At 37.3% G+C, this 27511-nt stretch overlaps 1 protein-coding gene across 3 annotated transcripts in view; it reads left to right on the top strand.

The window, feature by feature from the left end:
• Nucleotides 1-857: 857 nt before the first annotated feature.
• The window catches only part of LOC131068952 (protein VTE6, chloroplastic), a 100827-nt gene continuing 74173 nt past the window's right edge, over nucleotides 858-27511 (top strand). Inside the window, exons 1-2 of one of the 3 annotated variants that reach the window (XM_058004239.2) lie at nucleotides 858-1266; nucleotides 4594-4847. In XM_058004239.2, coding sequence (XP_057860222.1) covers nucleotides 889-1266; nucleotides 4594-4847 — 632 coding nt within the window. In that variant the 5' untranslated portion in view covers nucleotides 858-888. The remainder of the gene's footprint in view (nucleotides 1267-4593; nucleotides 4848-27511) is intronic. The other 2 variants (XR_009112080.2, XM_058004238.2) reach the window with 2 other exon arrangements.

The following is a 27511-nucleotide window of genomic DNA, read 5'->3' as shown; positions in this document are numbered from 1 at the left end:
ACATCAATATGATTTTTAAATGAAAGATTGCGATGATGGAAATATTAATTAAATAACTAGAAAATTAATTTAATTAATATATAAGTTAGAAGTAGGAAGAACTGAGATAAAATAATCAAGTGTGAATGATCAATTTTAAGTGTCTATAATTACATATGAGAGACTTCATCTCTATTTGATTGTCTTGGAGACCTCATTTTCATCTCAAAATCTTCATCTTAAAAAAAACAAAAACATAAAAACTTAACATATATAATAATACTCTAGAACAACTTAGCACCATATCACACTCTTGAAAATTAAACATCTTTGCCTCCACACATCTATGGAGCCTTTAGTGATTTTTTGAATGCTACTACAATGCCTCTCTTGATATTTTTTGAATGCTACTACAATGCTTCTCTTGATTTCTAACAACTTTGTTATTCTTTTTGTTAATTGACTTTCCTTTTAGTCTATTTTCTTTAGCATAAAGACAAACATTACTTTTTTTATGCTCATGACATGAACAATCTTCATAATAGCAAGAACTTATACTCGTCTATAAATTTGAATGATTCCCTTCTTGTATTGATTGTTTCTATAATCCACCTAGATTATTTAAATTATTTTAAAATTGATGTACTAAAAAACCTTTTAATACTAAGATCCACTTTGTAATCTATTATTATTTTAATATATTTTTGAACCATTTATGTTTGAAAAAAGAAAGGAACTTGGAAACTATATCAATTTATTGTCTTTTTGAGAAGTAAGACAAAACCTTAGAATCAACAATGTGGCCAATAAAATGAAAACAGACAAACCTTAGAATCGAATTAGATACTCCCTTTATTTATAACCAATCTCAACGGGCAAGAAGATTCTTGCATTCCCTTGGTGTTAGTGATGGCTACTTTATCCACTCTCTACCCGCTACGGGTTCGATTCTCCGCACCTTCACCATCGCCAAATATTTCAAAGTTTAAGCTTCTTCATAAACCACATTCCATTGATATCACGAGGAAACAGATCAAAATGGCTGCCGTAAAGGCAGAGCTAAATTTGCCCAGGGTTATAGCAGACGCAGTGCAAGCATTCCAATTGTATCCGCCGACCTGGGAATCGGCTATACTGAGCAATACGCTAATTTTTTTGGTCGGTTCACCTTTGCTTTTTGCGGGGCTTACCAAGCCTGGCATCGGCGCCGCTTTTCTGCTCGGAAGCTTGTCGTGGCGGGCATTTGGAAGCAGAGGCTTTTTAACCGTAGTTATTTACTACATAATTGTAAGTTAAAACTTTGCAATTTATTGCTTTTTTAAGGCATTTGCTGAAAAATTGTGAAAAGCAACATTTAAGTGATCAACGTTTTGGATCACTTTTTATTATAAATGATTAATTTAGAATATATATTTTTTGTCTCAAAATTCAGATATTATCAATTTTGGAGGACTTTGATTTACGATGAGAGCAGAGTTCTTCATTTAAGGGATTCGCTGTTATATAGTTCGTGATCATTTCTCTTACGTGATCTCTATGCCAAAAGAAAATCATATATAATTAAACTGATTTGAATTTTCCAAGAAACCCCTAATATGTTTCCAAGACGACTTTCTGGGATGGGATTTAGCTTACCCTAATGTTAATCTAGGCTAACTAAATAAATGCACGCAATCAGACACAAATTAATTTAGATTAATGTGATGAGGAGCTGGGGCTAGACTATTCAGAAAGAAATACCATTTTAAGAAATTAAATGCAAAGGAAGGATATAACTAACTCTTGATCCAAGGCCAGGATATGAATGCTGGAATCTTGCAGAATCAATTTGTCACAGTTCGGGAAAGTGATGATCTTGGAACGCTTGCTATATTGGACTTAAAAAGGTGTAGGAAAATCTAAATTAATAAAATACCAATAAATAATAATCTAAGCCACCTTACTATGTACAAAATCTCCTTAAATGGAAGTAAATTTCAGACACAAAAGGACAAGAAGTGGTTGAATACAATATTCCTTAAAGAAATATTATCTATCCTATGGCTTTAGGACTTAATTAATAACTAGGATTCTAATGAGAAAGGAAAAAGATTCTAGCAGAAGCTTTTTCAATTTTTTTGTTTCTTGTTTTTTTTTTTTTTTCACTAGCGAGAAGCCTGATGGGAATATCTTACAACCAGAAGAAATGAGAATGAGTTACTGCTGTAAAGTTAGGAAAGATTCTACTCACTACTATGAAAAGATGAAACTTTTAAAAGTACACTCGGCCTCTTCTCATAGTAATGGATTTAATGATATTATTGAGGACTATATCTGAAGAGGGGAAAATAGATTTGAAGGTCAAATGATCAAAATATAACGAAATAAACATGCAGAATGCTAAAATATCATTAAAAGACCATTTCACCTTGTTATTTTACTTTCTCTTTCGGATTGAGCTTGATGAAGTGAAGGCGCCCCTTGATAATGCTCCACTTGATGTGCTCCTTTGATTGCTGGATGTGGATGGCTCTCCAATGTTGTGCACAAATGGAATGGATTTGAAAAATGATAAGGATGAGATGATCAAGTTGCCAAGATGATTTCCTGGGCTCAAAAGGGCAGCATAAACTTATTGGATTTCAAGATGTTTTGAATGAAGGGATGGAGCCCTATTTTATAGGAAGAGGAGAGGAAAACGAATGGCTAGGATGAATTCGAGATGAAGGGCTAAGATTTACTTGTGAGCTCACACAAGGTCCAAGAGAGGGCGTGGAGACCAAGAAATATGCCTTAAAGGCATTTCGTATCTCCACACTCCACAAGATGCATTGGAAGAATTAAAAATTCTCCAAAAAAGGATATCATGGGGATTGGAAGAATAAAAAGGAATTAAAAATTCCTTGGGAGAGGGGATGCTTAGAGGAATGTGTGATTTCAAAAATCTTATATTCACCTAGGAAAAGAACATTTAAAGCTAGTGGCTGGATGAAAAGGACAAAGAGTTGACTTTGTGGCTAATCATGATGATTAACCATTAACGACTCATTAGGAAGGGGATTAGAGGAAATGTTAGGTGGGATTAATATTTGTAGGAGAATTTGACTAGGAGAGAGAATGAGTGGAGGGAATAAAAAATTAGAAGAATAATGTTAAGTGAGTTTAGGGAGTTTCTAGAAGAATGAATTAAGAAGATGATTTGTAGGAATCATGTAGGTTAACTAATTAATTGAAATTAATTAGCTAAGAGGAAGATTTGTGAGGATTTGATTTTTTTAGAAGAATAAAGAAAGGGATTGATTTATATTTAATCAATCATATGCTATAGTGACAATATTAATTATATTTAATTAATATTGAGAGGAATTTGAATTAACATAATTAATTAATTAATTATGCGAGGAATTAAAAATAATTAAAATAATTATTTTTAAGTGTCTACAATATCATATCCTTGTATTGTTCATTAAGATCATACATCCATAGTATGACGATACGATATTTTACTAAGTATTATAATTTATCTGAATCATGTCAGTCTATAGTTAATCTTAGTTAATCTTGTAGAATACAAGCACAGATTTGGTGATTTTGTATTTACAGTATAATCATTCTACACCAACATGAATGGAGTTAAGTGTGATATGAAAGTAGTGATCAGATATCCTTTATGTATTTCTGTTATACTTTGTATTTATTTCAGTTAACAATGTATTATAATTTATAAGTTGCCAAAGCTTGGTAATAATTTGGGTACTGCATATGAAGTTCTAGTTTGTGTGATTGTGTAGAGTTCATAGTTACTTTTGGTTTCTCTTTGACACTATTTTACATCCTATGCTTTTATGATTGCCCTGTTAACGTTCCCAATTTCTTGTTCTTCACCTAACTTACATTTGTAAAATTTGAACATGGAACATGTGAAGGAGACTTAAACAAATTATACTGAAGTAATTCATAATTCTTTTTTATTTTAATGTTAAGTTAACCGACATTTATTGATCTCTTCTAAACATGTGTGAAATAATTTGTTTCTCCTAGTTCCTAGATCTGTTTATCGGATGGTCTTGATAGACAATGCTATCTTTTTGAGCTACAAATGCTGCTTTTGTGTACCCTTTTGTTATTCTTCATTTTCAATTCTTACCGTTATTACTTTCTATTTTGCATTTTGAGTCTTGACCCCTTTCCTATCCATGTATCATTATTACATATATATGCTTGCTTCAACTTTCAAAACTCTTTCTTGAGAGAGATCTCTAGATTGCCTTTCCTGAGCAAGGAAGGGTGAGCAAGAGTGTTAGAAACAAGTATTTTACTAGTGATAGCCTAAGCTGCTTCACCTTTGGGATTCAACATATTTTTACATGTTATTGTAGTTCTCATCAGAAATGACAAACTGTCCCTGGGTGTGTATACCGATAAATCATAACTTGACTTTACTTTCAACTGCACTTTGCTATCAATTTTGGCTCATTGCTTTTGCTTTTCCGTGGATAGCTATTGGATGGTTTGTGGTGTGCTGTAGTGTAGGTGGTAAGCTGTTAGGTGTCAGAGAATATATTGAATTTTGTTGTAGTAGATGTATAAAGGGATATATTATGCTTGCCATTTTTAATGATTATAGGTCTACAGGGCACGGGAGTTACAAAACTAAAGCTAAAGCAGAAAGAGGCTGAAGGAGTTGCAGAGAAAAGGAAAGGAAGAAGAGGGCCAAGCAGTGTTTTTGGTTCTGGAGCTGCAGGATGCTTGTGTGCATTAGCAGCTATAACTGAATTAGGCGGGTTGGCATTTGTGAATCTTTGGCAGCTGGGATTTGTTGCAAGCTTTTGTACCAAGTTGAGTGATACTGTTTCTAGTGAAATTGGGAAGGCCTATGGTAAAACAACGTATAAATCTCCCTCTTCTCTATTATCTGGATTCTTATATATGGCTGCACATGCTTTAATTCATGATTTTCCAATTCAACAAATATAGTAATATTAGAATGTAGCATCTTTCATATTTACTAGTACGATTCATCACAAAAAGAATTTTGGGTACACAAATATATATTCTGCCATTGCACATGATGAACATGCTGGTAACTGTTTAGAAATTTAACCTCTTGAATCTGAAATATTAATGTCATTCAGATCATTAATAAACAACTCCAATATAGCATTATTCATTTCTTAAAGAAAAATAATACTGATAAGCCTATGTGAGAGAAGCAACACTAACAGAATTTTAAATGCAGTAGAAAGAAAATAACTGTATACCCACAATATGATAAGATCAGCTATCCTAGGAAACCTTTTCAATAAAAGCTCGGCAAAGATGGTGCTCACTTACTGTAATAACTCAGCTGTTCACTATACGGTAAGAAATTTCACACGTGTGCTTAACCTTAATCCATGTTTTAGTATTTATAGGCACATCATTCTAGGATACTGGGAGCAGGATTACTATACAATGATATAAAACCATGGGCCAGAAACCACCTTGAAAAAGTGCCCAACTTTCCCAGGGGCTGATGCTCTTGTACCCCTACATTCAGGGGTTTGCTGGCTTCTTAAACTCCCTAGCTGGGTCAATGCCCCAAAACAATTGTGGCAGGGTATACAGTACATTAAGGGTGTACGCTATAAACACAATCAAAGTATACAAGACATCCAACAATTCTACCTTGGGGTTATGCTGTCAATGGGTTTCTTTAGATTTTTATACTTATTGCTTAAAGATCAAAAAATCCTAGGGTCATGGTTGTCAATGAGTGATATTGATACATGTACCAATCTTTCAATTTTATCTAGGTGGTTAGATATTCCTATGGTAGAACCACACAATTGTTTTTAGAACTTGGGCTATTAATCATTAAGAATTGAAGATTAATCTCACTAAGTTGCTAGTTGCTATGCTAGATAACAGCATATATTTGAAAAGCATCATTACTTTACCAATTACTTGAATTCAATTTAATTATGTACAAAAAACTGTCTCTTACTTCAATTCTGAATCTTTTTTAATGAGGTATGAAGATTAATATGGTCGAAATGAATGCAATGGCTTGATAACTTGAATGGTTAGCTGAAAGTCAAAATATTTGTGAAGAAATAAAATGCTTGTACATTTCTCAATGTTAAAAAAAATGGAATTGATTTTCTCTAAAATATTGGTATAAGGACTATCTTATGTTATTGGGATCCTCAAGTTTGGGTGCTGTTGTAGGAATGAATGCGTTCAGGTTTGGGAGTGGGTTGGGAGCATGGATGGGCTGGCAAGGGCATGGCCTTGCTGCCTCATGTACCTTTTGGAGATGTACTCATAGGGTACTTGGAGTGACAGGGCTATGTCCTGGAGAACCCACTTAGCGTAGAAAAACAAATGTCCATACAAAAAGCTAATTTTTTAGGTATCTTCTTGATTGAAAGGGGAGGAGACAGATCCTAAGAAGATGGATTGAAATCGATCTTCCATCGTGAGAACTTCCACTTCTTCCAATGCTGCAGTTTTCTCTGTAGGACCAGATCGTATATATGGTAAGGAAGAAAAGGCTACATTTTCTTGTTTGTTGCATTCTTAGATCCGGATCATAGGGAGAAGTGGTACTATCCCAACACAAAAATCAGATGACTTAACAAAAATGTATCTCTGTGTCCTCCCCTTGGCACCCGATGGCCCCTCTTAAACTCCTGATTGGCCATGTCTCTTCGTTGGAAGGAGACGTGTTAGTAGAAAGAGAGATGTCTCTCTCTTATCACCGTACTTTCCAACAGGGTTACGAGCCTTTGATCCAGTGGGATGTCCTGCTAAAATAGTTCGATGATTCTTTGATGTGTTGCCTTGATCTGTTCGTTCTGCTCTTGCATTTATGTTCCAACTCTTACTTGCCTTGGTCTGATTGTTCTCCTCCTGGATTATGTTCGAATTCTTAGTTGGAGGCTGCTACTAAGAACAAGGATGTTATTGCCTGTAACTTAATAGCTGTTCTGATCTGTTCTGATCTGTTCTGATTGATGGTGATATCATTGGAAGCTTTTGATTCCTTTCCTTTATATCTCTCAATGTGAGGGAAAGGTCACACCTCTTCATCATGTATGCCCTTTGACAAGAGACACACCCTTTCACCATTAACACCCCTTGAAAGAGTGCAACTCTTCATTATTTCTGCCCTTTGAAAGGGACACAACCTTACACAATCAGATCTAAACTTCTTATTTATATCAGATCTGCACTTCTGATTCCCCAATTATCCCCCCTTCAAATGAATTCTTCTCCCTTTTATACCTCATATTTGGGGGAATCACATTTTATCATTTCATGCCTTTTGACCATTCATTAATTTTAATTATATTCTTTTATATTTTAATTTAATTTTAATTTTTATTCTTTTTGTATTTTAATTTTTTTAATTATTATTTTTTGATCGGTAATTGGCCGAAGCTTGAATAGCTTTTGACTGGAGCTATGAACCAGTGGGGACACAGTAGGGGGCCCCATCCCCATTACATATCTTTGAATTATTATTATTATTATTATGTTTGATTAGATTGACCCCAAGACCTTCCCCATCCTATGGAAGGCCAAGAGTCACAGCTTAGAATTCCACTTCAGATGTCCCTATTGGGAATTGAACTTGGGTCTCCACAGTGAGAACCCAGTGTTTTAACCAGTTAAGCTCAACCCCTTGGACATTTTTTTTTTATTATTATTTATTATTAAATTATATTTCAAAGTGGGGACATTACACATGTCCCCTTTGCTTTGAATATATATATCAAGGTTACCAGGAGACAGGGGTACTTGGGTACTTTGGAGATGGGTACTAGTACTTGTTGAAGGATAGCGTCGGTCAGTAATCTGATCATACTGAGTCGTCTAAGTGGCCTAATCGGCCTTAGACAACTTAGTTGACCAATTAATCATATATTGTTATGATATAATAATAATTAGATATAATACGATTTATGAAACGATTAATATATATAAATCGATTAGTTTATGAATCGATTAACATATTGTTAATGTTAGTTTGATTCTATGAATCGATTAACACCTGTTCGATTCTTTATTAATCAGTATTATCTTACCTGCCTTTAGACGTGTTATGTCTAATCGATCTTATGGAGAGACGTGATGGTTAGGGAGACGTGACGATTAAGAGAGTAGTGTTGGTAGGATTAGATATCATGCTACTTATTTCAGTTCGATCTCTTTGTCCATCTAAACATCGATAAGTGCAGAAGATCGAAGGTTAATATTTCAGTCCCACATTCTACATATTCGAACTGTCCAGAATCAACAACAGTTCGTGATCTCTGTCATTGTCTTACACAATCATCAATCAATTGAATTCTACCTCTTGTGTCGTGATTCATCTGTTTACTGCAGATTATCATTAAGGCAGATAGAACTCATAAGTTTGAACTGTATAGGTTCTATTCTAAGAGGAGAAACTTGTTCATAGACAAATAATTTTGAAAGTATAATCTGACCACCAAAACTTAACATGGTATCAGAGCAGGATTGAGCAAAGATCAGATCAGATTGATATAAGCGAGATTATCTTCTATTATTGTCTTCAAGTTCATCTATTTCTATCAACGTCAAGATGGTGAATGGAATTAGAGTTGAGGACAGACTTAAAGGAGCTTCAAACTTCGTATCTTGGAAGTTTAGAATTATGCCTACCTTAGGGGAAAATGAATTAGATGAACTCATGAAGAAAGATGTACCAAAACCAACCGAAGAGGATGAGAAGCTTCAATGGAAGAGAAAGAACCATAAAGCAATGAAGATGTTGGTTGACTCGGTAAAAGATCACATTGTGCCAATTATCATTAAGTTGGAGACAACATATGGCATGTTCAAAGTATTAGAGGAGATGTATGAGATAAACAACACAAGCCGAGCTCTTGCTCTAAAACAACAACTTCACCATGTCAAAATGACAAAAGGCGAATCAATCACCTCATACTTCATGAGAATTACAGAATTGAGAGATCAATTCTCTACCATTGGACATACCATAGAGAGTAAAGAGTTAACCATGTTGGCACTCAATGGTCTCCCTTCTTCTTGGGAAGCATTTATTCAAGGGATAAGCGCAAGATCAAAACTTCCCAAGTTTGATTGATTAAAAACAAACCGCATTCAATAAAAGTCAAGATTGGTCATTAGAGGCATTGGTCAAAGTTCTACAAATGAAGATATCCATGTTCTTGCCTCACACTCCTCAAAGAAGAAGGGTAAGAAAGGACACTGCGAAAGGAAGAAAGATAAGGAATCAAATGGTGCTTCTACATTCTAAAGAAGGAAGGACATTCAAAAAATCCAATGCTTTAGATGTGACAAATATGGTCACTATGCAATAAAGTGTCCAACTAGGACTATGCTTCAAGCTTCCATTGCAAATATTAGTGAGACTCCTTCACATAAGGATTTAGATGGATTTATATTCTACTCAGCCCTTTCAAGGAATGTGCCTATTGACCACAATACTTGGATAATTGATAGTGGTGCATCTTGCCACATTATTGGATTTAAAGAACGTCTAAATAGTTTAGTGGAGAGAACTTCAATTGAACAAGTGACTATTGGAGATGCACTAGCTACTCTGTGAAAGGAGTTAGGACCTCTTCTCTTCAACTAGATTCAGACATTTCCTTGGAATTGAATGATGTACTATTTGTTATGGGAATTAAGCGAAACCTTGTCTCCATATCAGCCTTGGAAGACAAAGGTTATCGAATTGCATTCATGGATGGGAAAGTCCTTGCATGGCCAAAGAAATCAAATATCAAGACAGCTCAAGTCATTGGAGTTTGTCATGGATGTCTTTATAGACTTTGCACTCTTCCTCCTCAAGCCTTACTTCATGATTCATCAAGTACTTGTGAGATTTGGCATAGAAGATTGGGTCACCTTCACTTTCGTGCACTGCCTACAATGGAGAAGATGGTTACAGGCCTTCCAAAACTCAACTAGGAGCATGAAGGAACTTGCAAAGGTTGCACATTGGGTAAGAACACTAAAGGCACATTTCATAGTAGTGAAAGTAGATCCAAATGTATTTCAGAGCTCATTCATTCAGATTTATGTGGTCCTATGACTGTTGCCTCCTTGAGTGGTTTCTTGTATTATGTTATTTTTATTGATGACTACTCTAGGAAAACATGGATCTATTTTTAAAAAAAGTAAAGAATTTGATGAAGTACTTATGAGACTTAAGGAATTCAAAGCTCTAGTAGAAAACATATCAAGGAAGAGGATTAAAGTCTTGAGATCCGATAATGGAGGAGAGTATACCTTCGGTAACTTCCATAATTTTTGTATTGAAGCTGGGATTAAGAGGGAGTTTTGTGTTCCCTATAATCCTCAACAAAATGGTGTGGCAGAAAGAAAAAATAGAACTATTGTGGAAGCAGCCAAAGCCATGATCCATGACCAAAATCTTCAAACCTTCTTTTGGGCTGAGGCTTCTAGAACTGCTGTCTATGTTCAAAATAGATGTCCTCACCGCATTTTGGAGAATAAGACTCCTGAAGAGGCATTCACAGGGGTGAAGCCGGATGTAAGTCATTTGAGGATTTTTGGTTGTCCAGTGTACATACATATACCCAAAGATAAAAGGACAAAGTTGGAACCTTCTGGCAAGAAGGGAATATTTGTAGGTTATAGAGAAACATCAAAAGCCTACAAAATCTACATTCGAGCAGAAATTGATTTAGTTGAGTGGGGATGTGATATTTGAAGAAGATGTTGCATTCAAAAAGTCCAAGGGCATCCCCGAAGTGGACAGTGAAGATCAAGAGCCTCCTCAAAACATGGAAGAAGACCATACTCCTGAGATTTAGAGGGAGACTCATGAACCTGAAGAAGATGATGATCGAAATGAGCCCTTGAATCCTACTGATGGGCCTACTGACATTGTGATTGTTAAGAAAAGACCTCTTTGGGCAAGGAAAATGATGCAAGAAGCTGAAGGTTTTGCAGCCCCAAAACATACATTTAGAGAAAGTAATAGACCTCATAAGTTCTCCAGCTATGTTGCATTGATGAGTCAAATCATTGAGTCAGAGGCTTCCAATGTTGAGGAAGCCACTAGTCAACAAGTTTGGAAAGATGCCATGACAGAAGAGTATCAGTCTATTCTAAAGAATGATGTTTGGGACATGGTACCTAGACCGGAAGGTAAATCAGTTGTTTCTTCTAAATGACTCTTTAAGATCAAACATGCTGCTGATGGTAGTATTGAAAAATACAAGGCTAGGTTTGTGGCTAGAGGATTCTCTCAAAGGGAGGGAATTGACTATGAGGAAACCTTTGCTCCGGTTGCCCTATACACTTCAGTCAGAACCATTATAGCTATTGCAGCATCTAGAGGATGGAAGATTCATCAAATGGATGTAAAGACGACATTGATGTAAAGACGACATTCCTAAATGGTATAATTGAGGAGGAAGTGTATATTGAACAACCTGAAGGATTTGTGGTACATGGGAAGGAATCTCATGTTTACAAGCTAAAGAAGGCATTGTATGGCCTCAAGCAGGCACCATGTGCTTGGTACGAAAGAATTGATCATTACCTGATGGGCTTGGGTTTCTCCAAGAATGATGCAGATTCAAACTTGTACTTTAAGGTAATTAATGGGGAAGCATTAATTTTGATTCTTTATGTTGATGAATTACTTATCACTGGAGAAGATCATCTTATTATCAAATGTAAGAAGGAGCTAGCTTCTGAATTTGAGATGGACCTTGGTTTATTGCACTGCTTCCTTGGCTTAGAAGTTTGGCAGAAATCTGATGGGATCATTCTGAGTCAAGGGAAGTACACTATAGATAATCTAAAGAGGTTTGGTATGACAGATTGTAAATCCATGGCCACACCTCTGGAGACCAACTTGCATAAGCTAAGAGAAGCTACAACTACCTCAGATATGGTGGACCCTACGCTATACAAACAAATGATTGGATCTTTCATGTATCTAGTCAATACGAGACCAGATATTTGCTATGCAGTAAGTGCACTTAGCCAATTCATGTGTGAACCAAAGCAAATACACCTAGTTCTAGCAAAACATATTCTGAGATACTTGCAAGGCACAATTGGATATGGCCTGAGATATTCTTCTGATATGAACTTGAAGCTGCATGGATTTATCGATTCTGATTGTGTAGGATGTGTCACTAATCGGAAGAGCACCTCTGGTTGTTGTTTTAGTCTGGGTTCAACTATGATTTCTTGGTGCAACAGGAAATAGTCTTCAGTAGCACTGAGCTACACAAAAGCCGAGTATATTGCAGCATGTATAGGAGCACGAGAAGCAGTATGGATTCAAAAGATTCTTGCAGGATTGTTTGGACAATCCTTAGAACCTACAATTATCCATTGTGATAATCAAAGTTGTGTAAAGCTTTTAGTCAATCCTGTATTCCATGATAGGTCGAAGCATGTGGAGATCAAATATCAGTATGTTAGAGACATGGTGGAAAGGAATGCTATTAAGCTAAGATACATTAGTACTGATGAGCAAACTACAAACTTTCTCACCAAGCCTCTCTCCAGAGTAAAGTTTGTGTACTTTCGAGGTAAGCTTGGTATGGTGGAGAATGAAGCCCTAGCTGAGATTGAGTCTCAACTTCATTGATTTGTTTATATTTGTTTATTTATATACTAATGTATTCTTATCTTCAAAAGATGTTTAATGTGTAAACTCTTGTTAATGCATTTCTCCTTGAGAGAAACTTGAGGTTTAAGTCCTTATCTCCACCCTCTGATATGGTTCATGGTGGATGTCATGTGTGTGGCGCCATGACAACATCACGTGAGAGAGTCTGTGATGATTTTCTTGTACTTGTGTGTTTACCCTTTGGATGGGCCATTGTGAATATCATTGTGAGGTGACGATCTCACAATGATGAACACTCGTACATCTCACCATTATTGTAAGGTGATGATCTCACAATAATGGTTGTATATATTATTATGGTGGATATCCCGTGAAGTGATATCTATGGATATGCCATAATGATTGATATCTCATGAGGCGATATCTATGGATATGCCATAATGGTGGATATCATGTGAGGTGATATCTATGGATAAGCCATAATGGTGGATATTACTTGAGGAGATCTCTATGGTGGATATCACGTGAGGTGATATCCGTGGATAATCCATAATGGTGGATATCATGTGAAGTGATGTCTATGGATATGCCATGATGTTTGTTATCACAGTGAGGTGATAACCAATTGTTCATCATCCATGGGAGTAGCCATGGTAGTTGTGTTCTCTTGCATTCTCTCTCATGTATGTAGCCATGATAGTTTCACTCTCTGAGAATAGCTATGGTGAATATCACTTTGTGACTCAAATCTTGAGTGGGATTCCTCCCTAGCTAAGAGGGAGTGTTGAAGGATAGCGTCGATCAGTAATTTGCTCAGATTGAGTCGTCTAAGTGGTCTAATCGGCCTTAGACAACTTAGTTGACCAATTAATCATATAATGTTATGATATAATAATAATTAGATATAATACGATTTATGAAATGATTAATATATATAAATCGATTAGTTTATGAATCGATTAACATATTGTTAATGTTAGTTCGATTCTATGAATCGATTAACACCTGTTCTATTCTTTATTAATCGGTATTATCTTACCTGCCTTTAGACGTGTTATGTCTAATCGATCTTATGGAGAGACGTGATGGTTAGGGAGACGTGACAATTAAGAGAGTAGTGTTGGTAGGATTAGATATCATGCTACTTATTTCAGTTCGATCTCTCTGTCCATCTAAACATCGATAAGTGCAGAAGATTGAAGGTTAATATTTCAGTCCCACATTCTACATATTCGAACTGTCCAGAATCAACAACAGTTCGTGATCTCTGTCATTGTCTTACACAATCATCAATCAATTGAATTCTACCTCTTGTGTTGTGATTCATCTGTTTACTGCAGATTATCATTAAGGCAGATAGAACTCATAAGTTTGAACTGTATAGGTTCTATTCTAAGAGGAGAAACTTGTTCATAGACAAATAATTTTGAAAGTATAATCTGATCACCAAAACTTAACAGTACTGATACGACAAATTTTCAAAAATAGGAGACGGGGTACTTGGAGACGGCAATTTTTTTTAAATATAATTTTATAATTTTCGAAAATATCATAACATAGAACTTTGAAAACAATAACAGTGGCAAAGTTTAACAAATCAATATTCACTTTCAAGTTTAAATACACAAATGTCAAATGTCATTGTGTCATAGAGTTCAAAACTCACACTACGTATTTGATATTTGATATTAGATTATCGTTACATATTGAAATCCAAAAATATTGGTAGTTTAATGTTGATACACAAACGAAAAACAAAAATCAGAAATCTATCATCTACTATGCTATGTTTGGATCATCCCCAGATACTCATCACTCTCTAACTCAGGTTCCTCTAATGGTAGTAGAACTGGGGGCAATTCATTAAGGCCATTTGGTTCAACCGTTTCATCCCCCATGGCTGCAACTTCTCCATTAGGTGCAATTTGGTTCTATTTTGTTGGAGGACCCTCCATGTACCCAAGATCAACACAAGAGAGAAGACAAAGTGAGCTATGAATGTAGACCAAGTTCTCTGCTTTCTTTGACCCTAATTATTTCCTCTTTTGTGAATGAATAAGACCATAAGTACTTCCAAGTCCTCTCCCAAGATGAAGAGCTGAGAGCAATCTGATTACAAATGATTGCAAAGGATCTTTCTTTGCTTGCATATCATATAAAGCTTCCACTGAAGAAAAATTACCTTGCTCACATGAAAACTTATTCCATTGACTCCTTATAATTGAGGCATCCTCATCTTGACCATAAATCTTCTTTACTGCAGCCCATAATCTTTTCATTACATCTCTATCCTCATGTGGAGCCCTTTTATTGGTCTCTTCTGTATTATGCCAGTTAGGATTTAAGGCATAGGCAGCACAATGAAGGGGCGTGTTTAGTTTGTTTCATCTTCCATGTAACTTTTCTTCATTTAAAGGATATAAAGAAGGATCTTTTGCATCAATTATTTTCTTGACTCTTTCACACATGCAATCTATTTCTTCATAAACGTCCCCCAAACATGGCTTGTTCAAGTTTGTAAATTTAATCACCTCACATATGGGCCTAATAAAATCCACAACAAATCTCACATTAGCCCAAAAATGGTCAACAAGGACCAAATTTCTCACCTCAACTGTAGTATCTGATGTAGATTGCCTCTAAGCTGCCCATGCATCACTAACAACCGTGGAACACAAAGCTCCTTTGACTTAATAAAGGCGGTCAAGAAGATTAAAGTAGGAAGCAAACCGTGTATCAACTGGTTTGAGAAGTTCCACCTTGGCAAACGTATGATAAATGGCTTGTGTATGGTGATGGTTACATATGAATATCTGTATTTTTCTGCCTTTTCTATGAGGTCTGAAATTCACTAGAACTTGCCAATATCTTTGAGTGCATTGTTCAACGAATGCACACAACATGGTGTCCAAAATATATGCTTATACTTTTTTTGCACTATCATACTGTTGACGTGTATTTTGTACACTATCAAACACAGAATAAAATACCTAAAGGTACCTTATCCTCTCTTGAATAAAGCCTCTGATTGCTGAAGATATCGCGAAAAAGGATCAATCAGGATGACTCCAAGGTTCTTGTATGTAGGGTCTCTACGTGTGGATAAGCTCTCTGTGGTATGATGTGATTTGCTGGAATCACAAGGGGACTTACATTTGATGTCTGAACTTCTGATTTGCTTTGAATATTGCTGGAACACAGGATTTTCACTAGCTTAGATTTGAAAAAAGGAAAAAAGATGAGGGCGAGGAAAGGATCTAATCCTAACACTAAGAATGTAAGAGCAATGAATGATCTTTGATGAAATTCTAACTAGGTCTTGTTTTGACATCGCAGGACCATCTCCACAAGGCTAGTGCGATCTTTGAAGGAAAGCTTTATGATGTTCAAATCATCACTGCAGGCATAGACACCATCAGGTTGATGCATATCAATGAAGAAGCGACAATTGAAGTTAAGCTTAAGCTGAATGATTCCAGTTGACTACACAAGGCAAGTTTGCAATCAACAAACTGCTAGTAGTATGGATGTACGAATTCCACCATCAATCAAGCACATTTCTTCCACTCATCTAATAACATGAAATCAAATATGAGAAGTATAAAGACCATGCGAATTGTCGAATCGACCCATAAATTTCACCATTTCTTCAATGAAGTTACAAGTCTTTTACAACAACATCTTGGCAACAATCTTTGCCTTCTCTCTCTACTCTACTCTAATTGCTATTCTATCAACTATATTCTAACTCTAACTATCCTTCTAATTGCTTTCCAACTCCTTCCTAACTCTCTAACTATTTCCTCTCTCTAACTATTGCTAATTCCCTTTACAAAATGAAATGCCAGGGCTTATATAGTGCCCTCAATACAATTCAATGGCTTAGATCAATTCGAGATCAATGGCCAAGATTTTACAATGAAAACTCTAATTAGGGTTTGTTACAACCATTACATAACATTTAATGCTTGACCAATGATAAAATTGTATTGCTTGGACACATTTCCTCTCTGAAAAATTCCACCAATGAATAATCGGGGTAGGTACATCGGAGTTTGTGCCACCTTCCATGAGTTAGGTACATTGAATCTGGACATGCTGAGGTGGACCACGCTGACTGGAGGAGTGATGACTGGGATGCCACCTCGTCTGACACTTGTAACTTGGTAAATATTCAACATGATGTTGTTGAGAAGCTAGCTTTAATTAATTCTTCTGGAACTATCTGCTTCTTCAACGAACCCTTGTTCTAACTTCTTGTGTCCTTGATTTGCAGGATGATGATGTACCTCGCCTTGGAATGCTGGATTGGAAGAGGTCGCCCTTGATGACGTTAGTCCAAAGAAGGCCGTCCTTGTCGATGCTAGGCTGGATCGAAGAAGGTCGTCCTTGTCCTCGCTTGATCGTCCTTGTCTTTGCTTGATCGTCCTTGAGGAGAGTCTTCCGACTTGTAGATCTTTCGAGCTTGGAGTCGCCATCCTGATACCTACACAACATTTCACAATTAATAACATGTTTTGCAACGTGGAAATATAGACTAGAAAGAGGATTTAAGTTTTAAATTAGGAAACCTCATGATGAATCTTTGAATTATCATTTCCTAAATTTAACTAAGCCACTTGAGATTGAAAATTGAAAATTCAAAATTGAGACTAGGAGAATCTCGCCATACCTCCACTTGGGAATTAACTCTAAGAAAAGATGCAAAATTAAGCAAGTTTGCTAGGCAAAATGTGGATCAAAGTCTTCAAAATGTGCTTCTTCTATCAACTTCACCACTTCTAGCCTTCAACGTCTTGAGGAAAATTCGCTCCACCTCTAGCCTTCAACTCGCACTCCTTCTTGGACCAGATTTCGCACTCCTTTATTGCTCCTTCAAAATCGCACTTGGACAAATGATTGAAAGATGGATTAACATGCTCAACACACCCCTCCTATATAGGCGCTCATCTTGATAATTGCCCCTAGGCCGACTTGAAAAATAGGCCCAAAAACAAATAAAATTTAATAAAAGAGGGGGCCGACCTTGCAAAATAATTGAGAATTTAAATCCATGCGCTCCAATTTGATTTTATTTAAATTAATAATTAATTAATTAATGCCTTCGTCTTTAATTAATTCGATTTTTTAAAGGCAAAAATAATTAATTAAATACTCATGCGCAATTTTTTAAATGCTATTTAATTAAATTTATCGATTTTTAGCATTTAATAAAATTCAAAAAAAATGTTTTAGCGCCAAAATTTGGAGAGGTGGAAAGATACAAACCATATCGCTCTGGTCCCTGACTGAGGGACAGGAGCGAATTATCATCTTAGCCTTGATTCTTTTGCCTTTGACGTTCAAAACCATCATCTCCATGTTGAAACTGGCATTTTTGTTAGGAACCTCGAGCTTGATCGACTTGATTTTGTGGATGAATGCCTTTTAAGGTTGAAATCGCCCTGGTCCCTTGGTGAGGGACAGGAGCGAACCTTATGTTTTCTCCTTGACCTTTGTCTCTTCGATCGCCAGTCTTCATCATGAGGCAAGCAACAACGTCATTCCTCCATTCCACGCTTATTCTACTTGTCGTTAACAAGGCACTTTGATGCTTGGAGGATTATCGCCCTGGTCCCTTGGTGAGGGACAGGAGCGAACCTTGTATCTTAGCCTAAATTTGTCGTTTTGTAACCTTTGTTTCTTGTTCATTGCCTTCCAAACGATATCCTTGATCTTGTGTATCCTTGCCTTGTCATGATTTTGAAGGAAAATGGATGATCTTGTGAAAATCGCCCTGGTCCCTGACTGAGGGACAGGAGCGATGTTGTCTCCTTGGCTCAATTGATCACCTTTTGACGTTTGATTTCTTTGCATATCATCTTCTTAAGACACCTTAGACCCTGTGCAACCTTGTACAACCTTGACTTGGCGTGATTTTTGAAGGATTTGGCCAATATGGTAAATATTGCCCTAGTCCCTGACTGAGGGACAGGAGCGAATTTGGGCATCTTGGGCTCAACCTTGTTTATATCAACTTGCAATCACTTTCACCATGTAGAATGAGGTCCTTTGATCCCTCTTGGACACTTGAAACTTGATAAACCTTCAAAACCCAAGCCTTCATAGGAATTTCGCTCTGGTCCCTGACTGAGGGACAGGAGCGATCTTGGATATTTGGTGCAATTCTCCTAACATTGGCGACCTTTGATACTTCGTTCTTCGTCAAGACACTTCAAAACGTCCCCGCCACCTTTCACCTTGACTTGGAGTGGTTTGAACTTGAGTGAAAGACATAATAACAAACATCTCGCCTTGGTCCCTGACTGAGGGACAGGAGCGAATTTGTACTTGTAGGCTCCATCACAACTTGCTAACTTCAAAATTTATCTTCAATGGACTCATTGTGTCCCCTTCCCTTCATCTTTGGCCGGGAGTTTGCTCAAACTTGGCGAGAAATTGTCCTAAGGCAAAAATCGCTCTGGTCCCTGACTGAGGGATAGGAGCGCCTAGGCCAATTTGAGTCCCCTGTTGATGTTTTGTAATCTTCAATTTGTATTCAACGGGTTCATTTCACCCTCCTTTCTTGCCTTCAAACTCAAAACTTGCTTGCTTTTGCCTGAATTTTGCCCTATGAAGAATTTCGCTCTGGTCCCTGGGAGAGGGACGGGAGCTACATTGAATATCGCCCTGGTCCCTGACTGAGGGACAGGAGCGAACTTTGCATTTTTGGTCCGTTTTCCTTCACGAAGGCACTTCAAGTTATATTCAATTGATAAAACATATCTCCTTTGATCTCTTCAAATCGTCAAATTGTTCAAATCCTGGAAGGACAAGGCGATGTTTGATTTTGAGCTCCGGTCCTTCAGTGAGGGACAGGAGCGATTTTTGTCCTCCAGGCCCAAATGCTTCACTTTTCACCATGAAATGTCTTTGCTAGGGAAGATATCATCCTGCTTCATGCTATGAATAAAAGTTAATGTCCAAACAAGGTCTAAAAATGTGCATATGAATAAAATCGCTCTGGTCCCTCAGTGAGGGACAGGAGCGAATTTGACCTTCTAGGCAAAAACTTCATCATTTCATTGCTTTTGATCAAGTCTGGATGCTCCATCATGCTCATTTTGCCCTTCACCATGCCTTTGATGTCTCAATTCGTCCAAACAAGGTCAGGAATGGCTCAAATAAGTATTATCGCCCTGGTCCCTTGGTGAGGGACAGGAGCGCTTCGCCTTGGTCCTCCTGGGAGGGACAGGAGCGAAATTCGCTCTGGATCCTCAGTGAAGGACAGGAGCGAAATTTGACTTTTCGAACTTTCCATCAGGATAACTTTTATGGAATATAACATTTAAGTATAAGAAAGAAGAAAGATAGAAGGAAATGTTCCATATATACTTTCAGGATGTTTGAGAGTGGTTTCAGACCTCCAGGAGTTATATTCCAAAATCTAGCCTTTTGAGGTTTTTCAGTTTCCAGACTTAGTCAAATTTCAGGATCAGGACATTCCAGACTTAGCCAAAATTCAGGATCAGGACTTTTAGACTTAGCCAAATTTTCAGGACCTGCTATCCTATTGATCTCCCCGACAGCACTCAAAATGCAAAGGCTAACTAACAAAACCCTAAAAGACCTAGAAAAAAAACCCTAAAAAGCAAAAAACATGGGTCCCCATTTGCAATGGGGCGATGTGTGAAAACGTCACAACACATACCTGCTGCTTTACAAATAGGGGTAGCATCAGCAATAACTTGAACTACATGTGATGCCCCCATTTCCTCAATGCTGTCACATAGCTGTTTATGAAGAAAATCTGCATTCTTTTCTTGCCCTGAACAGTCTATTGCCTTCAAAAATTAAGGCCCTTTGTTGCATGTCACCATGACATTAAGTAGTGGATGATTTCTAGCATCCATCCACCCACCCATCACTATACTGCATCCTTTTGCAGACCACACTCTTTTCATTGGTGTTGTTCGTTGCTCTAGTTGAATTTTTTCTTTGTCAATTAGAGTTGTGCCAAGCTTTTCAAACCTAGGTGGTTTATACCGAGCTGGTCCATTATTGATAGCTTGGAACATCATTAAATGGTATTCCATTTGCATAAAAGAAGAGTGCAATTGCTGCATCAATTGCTTCTTGACCTTGCACATCAAATAGCCTTCTAATGGGGTTTGAGCTGCTAGTATGTGGTCTCTTGTGAGACTCAGACTGTTGCGCTGCTACAACACTAGAAAACAAATCTACCTCTGGCTCTCTAGTTGCCTCTGTGGTTGAAGCATGAGAGGAGCTCATATTATGAACTTTCCCATCAATCCTTTCTTGATCCCTCACAACTTCCTATCATTCTAACTCATGTGCACAACCTTCAACACTATTTCTTGGTACGTGAAGGAAATGAGCTCTCCCCCTTCCATGCCAATGGACAAAGTTTACATTTAATAGTGGCTGTTCCACATGATCCTTTCAGCCCTGGAACATGGTCAACATATTTCCACAAGGGCAAGCCTTGTTTTCCCCCACCTGACAAAAAAAAAAAAATTCAAAAACTATTACCAGCAGGTCTGATGTTTTTTGCACAAATTGATTTTAGAATTAGAGTTTTTTGCAAAATGCCAAAAATATATACTTTGTTATTTTATTAGAAAAATTCAAAAAAATGATAATATAGTTAGAGGGACTTTTTTAACGAGTTAAAAACTTAAATTAATTATTTGTATCAGACTGTTAAAATTGTATCAGATTGTTAAATTTTTTAAAATTTATTATTTATATCAGACTGTTAAAATTTGTATCATAATCAAACTGTTAAATTTATAAAATTATAAAATTTATAACAGAGGCTGATATAAATTTAATGGTCTGATATAAAATTTAATTTTATAATGGTATTACTAAGTATTAAATTATTAATTGTTTGAAATTGAGACATAAAAAAATAAAAATGGAAACTTGTTGTGACGTATTCACACATCGCCCCATTGCAAATGGGGACCCCTGCTTTTTGCTTTCTAGGGTTTGTTTTCTAGGTCTTTTAGGGTTTTGTCTGTTAGCCTTTGCAAGATGAGTGCTGTCGGGGAGATCAATAGGATAGCAGGTCCTGCTGGAGTGAAGTCCTGATCCTGAAATTTGGCTAAGTCTGAAAGTCTTGATCCTGAAATTTGGCTAAGTCTGAAAGTCCTGATCCTGAAATTTGGCTAAGTCTGGAAACTGAAAAACCTCCAAAAACTAGATTTTGCAATATAACTCCTGGAGGTTTGAAACCACTCTCAAACATCCTGAAAGTATATATGTAATATAACTTAAAGTATCACCTATACTTAAATGTTATATTCCATAAAATTATCCTGACAGAGAGTTCAAAAAGTTAAAAATCGCTCCTGACCCTCAGGGAGGGTCCAAAGCGAAAAACACCAAAAACACACCTTTTCCCCAAAATTTGACAAAGCTAAGTTTGCAAGTCAGTGAGGAGGCCTAGTTGAAATGTCTTGAAGAGATTTTGGAGGTTGAAAAATGCTAAATTTGAGCAAAACATGAAAAATCGCTCCTGACCCTCAGAGAGGGCCCACAGCGAAAAATCGCTCCTGACCTTCACTGAAGGTCCAGGGCGAGATTTTGATTTACTTCATTTTGCAATGGAAAAGGACTAAGTTTTGAGCATGAAAGGGAAATGAATGACTTTCTCCACCCACCTGAAGAAGTTTTGGCTAGAAATGATGAAGGACCTTGTTGAAAACAGAAAAATCGCTCCTGACCCTCAGAGAGGGTCCACAGCGAGATTTTCAAATATGCATTATTCTTACAAGATCAAAGTATGTTTTATGATTGGAAGGGATGAAGGAAAGCATGTTCTATCCGTTGAATATAATTTGGAGGATCAACACAAGAAGAAATCAACCCAAAATGAAAAAATCGCTCCTGACCCTCACTGAAGGCCCACAGCGAAAAATCGCTCCGAACCCTCAGAGAGGGCCCACAGCGAGAAACCTAAAATGAGAAATTTTCATCCAAGTTTGAGGAAGGCTAAGGTTAGGCATGGGTTTGAAATGATGTTTGAAAAGCCTTGAAGTGAAAAGAAATCGTTGAGAATCAAAATTTTGAAGGCAATTACAAAAATCGCTCCAGACCCTCAGAGAGGGCCCATAGCGATTTTCCAGTTTTCTCTCCTTTGTTTGAAGAATTGAGGTAAAAACTTGCTTGGACAGGAGGAGAACGTGATGTGTTATGCCTTGGAGGTGATTTGAAGATTAAAGGATGAAGGAATTTGCCTAAAACCAAAAAATCGCTCCGGACCCTCACTGAAGGCCCACAGCAAGATTTTCAAAAAATGCATGTTTTCTTCAAAATGGTGCTAAGGCAAGGTTAGGATAAGGCGAAGAGACCTCCAACAACATGATGAATATTATTTTACCTTTGAAACTTGATGATTTTGGTTAGAAAATGAAAAATCGCTCCTGACCCTCAGTGAAGGCCCACAGCGAAAAATCGCTCCTGACCCTCAGAGAGGGCCCAGAGCGAAATTATTGAAAATCCTCATTTTACCTTGCAACAACAAAGCGGATTTGGATGGAGTAGATAAAGGAAGGACGTTGCTTAATGACGAATGAAGTTTCAATAAAAAATGATGAAGAATCAAGCCTAAAATAAAAAAGTCGCTCCTGACCCTCAGAGAGGGCCCATAGCGATTTTCCAGTTTTCTCTCCTTTGTTTGAGGAATTGAGACCAGATCTTGTGTGGATAGGAAGAAGAGATGATATTTTATGTCTTGGAAGCAATTTGTAATCCAAAAGATGAAGGATTAAGAGCAAGATTGAAAAATCGCTCTTGACCTTCACTGAAGGTCCAGGGCGAAATTGGTGATATCCTTCATTTTTACATTATTGAGCGTTGATATTCCTTAAAATTCACCAAGTTGCTAACTTTGAGGCCTTTGGAGGGCTAAATCAAATTCGCATTAAATTAAAGGCATTTTAATTTAATAAATTAATTTTTAGGCCTTGAAATAATCAAAAATCCACTTTGGAGGCATTAAAATTATTTTTCAAATTTTAAATGAAGGTGAGCGCTCAAATACATTTATTTGCTTTTACAAGCAAGTCGGCCTTCTTTTGAGGGGGATTTTATTTCATTTTCATTTCCCTTTTGGCAAGTCAGCCTTGGAGGGAATCAAGGTGAGCGCTCTATATATGGGTGATGCTTTGTTCAAGTTTAATCATTCATTCATCCTTTCCTAAGTGCGAAATTGGAGAGCTATTTGAGGAGCAAAATCCAGAGGTTGAAGTGCGAATTGGAGGAGCGAAATCTAGCTAGAGTGGAGCGAATTTCTACTAAGTGTTGAAGATTAAAGAGGGTGGAGCCTATTCTTTTTGAAGCTAGAGGAGGCGCAATTCATCCAAGGGGAGAATTTTGATTTAAATTTTGCCTAGCAAAATCCATTTTTTGCATCATTTCTTAGAGTTTAATACTCAAGAGGAGGTATGGCAAAATCATCTTGACACCCTTGTTTAAGGTTTGATTTTGGGACATTTGTTTTGGAAAATCTAAGTATTACATGGTTAATTAGGAAATGATAATTCAAGATTTATCATGAAGTTTCCTAATTAAAATCTTAAATCTTCCTTTTAAGTTTAATTTCTAGACTTCAAGATATATTACTAATTTTGAAATGTTGTGTAGGTATCAAGATTGCGACTCCAAAGTCCGGAGGATCTACAAGTTGGCAGGTTCTCATCCAAGAAGATCAAGCAAGGACAAGGGCGACCTCCTCCAGTCTAGCATCGACAAGGACAACCTTCCTCGGTCAAGCATCATCAGGAATAACTTCTTCCAATCTAGCATTTCAAGGCGAGGTACATCAATCATCCTGCACATCAAAGACATAAGAAGTTAGAGCAAGGGTTCGTTGATGAAGCAGATAGTTTCAGAAGAGTTAATTAAAGATAGCTTCTCAGCATCATCAAATTGAATATCTACCAAGCTACAAGTGTCAGACGAGGTGGCATCCTAGTCATCACTCCTCCAATTAGATTGGTCCACCTCAGCGTGTCCAGATTCAATGTACCTAACTCATGGGAGGTGGCACAAACTTTGATGTACCTACCTGTTGACGTGTATTTTGTACACAGCCTAACACAGAATAAAATACCCAAGGGTACCTTATCCTCTCTTGAATAAAGTTTCCGAATGCTGAAGATATCGCGAAAAGGATCAATCGGAGAAACTTCAAGGTTCTTGTATGTAGGGTCTCTACGTGTGGATAAGTCTTTGTGGTATGATGTGATTTGCTGGAATCACAAGGGGACTTACATTTGATGATTGAACGTCTGATCTGCTTTGAATATTGCTGGAACACAGGCTCTTGCTAGCTTAGATTTGAAAAAAAGGAAAAAAGACGAGGGCGAGGAAAGGATCTAATCCTAACACTAAGAATGTAGGAGCAATGATTGATCTTTGATGGAATTCTAACTAGGTCTTGTTTTGACATCGCAGGACCATCTCCACAAGGCTAGTGCGATCTTCGAAGGAAAGCTTTATGATGTTCAAATCATCACTGCAGGCATAGACACCATCAGGTTGATGCATATCGATGAAGAAGCGACAATTGAAGTTAAGCTTAAGCTGAATGATTCCAGTTGACTACGCAAGGCAAGTCTGCAATCAACAAACTGCTAGTAGTATGGATGTACGAATTCCACCATCAATCAAGCACATTTCTTCCACTCATCTAATAACATGAAATCAAACATGAGAAGTATAAAGACCATGCAAATTGTTGAATCGACCCATAAATTTCACCATTTCTTCAATGAAGTTACAAGTCTTTTACAACAACCTCTTGGCAACAATCTTTGCCTTCTCTCTCTACTCTACTCTAATTGCTATTCTAATCACCTTCTAACTACTCTCTATTCACTAACTAACTCTAACTATTGCTAATTGCCTTTACAAAATGAAATGCCAGGGCTTATATAGTGCCCTCAATACAATTCGATGGCTTAGATCAATTCGAGATCAATGGCCAAGATTTTACAATGAAAACCCTAATTAGGGTTTGTTACAACCATTACATAACATTTAATGCTTGACCAATGAAATAATTGTATTGCTTGGACACATGTCCTCTCTGAAAAAATTGACCAATGGATAGCCGGGGTAGTGTTGTGACGTTTTCACACATCGCCCCATTGCAAATGGGGACCCATGTTTTTTGCTTTTTAGGGTTTGTTTTTTGAGGTTTTTTAGGGTTTTGTTAGTTAGCCTTTGCATTTTGAGTGTCGGGGAGATCAATAGGGTAGCAAGTCCGGCTTGAGTGAAGTCCTGATCCTGAAATTTGGCTAAGTCTGGAATGTCCTGATCCTGAAATTTGACTAAGTCTGGAAACTGAAAAACCTCCAAAAACTAGATTTTGCAATATAACTCCTGGAGGTCTGAAACCACTCTCAAACATCCTGAAAGTATATATGGAATATAACTTAAAGTATAAGAAAGAAGAAACATAGAAGGAAATGTCACTTAAATGTTATATTCCATAAAAATTATCCTGATAGAGAGTGCGAAAAGTCGAATTTCGCTCGTGTCCTTCTCCAAGGGTCCAGAGCGAAAAGCGCTCCTGTCCCTTTCCAAGGGACCAAGGCGAATCGCTCGTGTCCCTCACCAAGGGTCCAGAGCGAAAATGCTTAGTTGAGCCATTCCTGACCTTGTTTGGACGAATCGAGACATCAAAGGCATGGTGAAGGACGAAATGAGCATGATAGAACATCCAGACTTGATCAAAAACAATGAAATGATGAAGTTTTTGCCTAGAGGGTCAAATTCGCTCCTGTCCCTCACTGAAGGACCAGAGCGAAATTCTTCATAAGGTACGATCTGGGCAAAGATCAAGCAAATTTTACGTTCAAAGGCGAGGAAAGAGGCGAAATGAACGCGTTTAAGATAAATTGACAATTATGAAACGCTAACAAGGGACCAAAATGCTTAAGTTCGCTCGTGTCCCTCACCAAGGGTCCAGAGCGATTTTTGTCTAAGATGATTTTCTTGCCCAGTTTGAGTGGATCCCAAGGCATGGATAAGTGAAAAGGTACGTTACGAAGCCGTTGAAGGTAGTTTTTGAAGGTGACAAAGTGAAGTGAAGCATACAAAGCCAAGATCGCTCCTGTCCCTCTCCAAGGGACCAGGGCGATATGATGATTATATTGCCGACCCTCCAAATTCAAGACACTCCAAGGCAAAGAACAAGGTGGCAAGGACGTCTTAAGGCATCTTCGTCAAGCACAAAGCATCAAAGGTCATCAACATTGAAAGATTTGCACTAAAATATCCCAGTTCGCTCCTGTCCCTCAGGAAGGGACCAGAGCGAAATTTGCATAAAGGCATAAAATTTGAAAGTTTATCAAGCATCAAGTGATCACGAAGGATCAAGGAACTTTATTTTGCACGATGATAGTGATGACAAGTTGAACGAGGTAATGACAAGCTCAAAATCATGAAGTTCGCTCCTGTCCCTCAGGAAGGGACCAGAGCGATGTTGAATATATTTGCTAATTCATGCAAAAATCACGTTGAGTCAATGTTTTGCAAGGTCATACAAGGTATAAGGTGTCATTTGAAGATGATTTACAAAGGTTCCAAACGTCAAAATGCTATCAATTAAGCTAAGGAACTCATATCGCTCCTGTCCTTTGGACAAGGACCAAGGCGATTTTTACTAAAACACTCATGTTCCGACAAAATCAAGACAATGCAAGGATAGCTAAGGTCAAGGACGTCCTTTAAGAGGCAATGAACGAGGAACCAAGGATGAAAGATGACACGTTTTGGCTAGAGCTTCAGGATCGCTCCTGTCCCTCTCCAAGGGACAAGGGCGATATTCCTCCTAACATCAAATACGCCTCGTTGAATTCAAGTGAAACGAAAGTGGAATGAAGGAATAACATTGTTTGTCCCTCACAAGGAAGATTG

Source organism: Cryptomeria japonica, chromosome 7 (genome assembly GCF_030272615.1).
Source record: "Cryptomeria japonica chromosome 7, Sugi_1.0, whole genome shotgun sequence".
NCBI lineage: Eukaryota > Viridiplantae > Streptophyta > Pinopsida > Cupressales > Cupressaceae > Cryptomeria > Cryptomeria japonica.
Note: the sequence above shows the minus strand (reverse complement) of the source record. Positions and strands in the feature narration are given on the sequence as shown.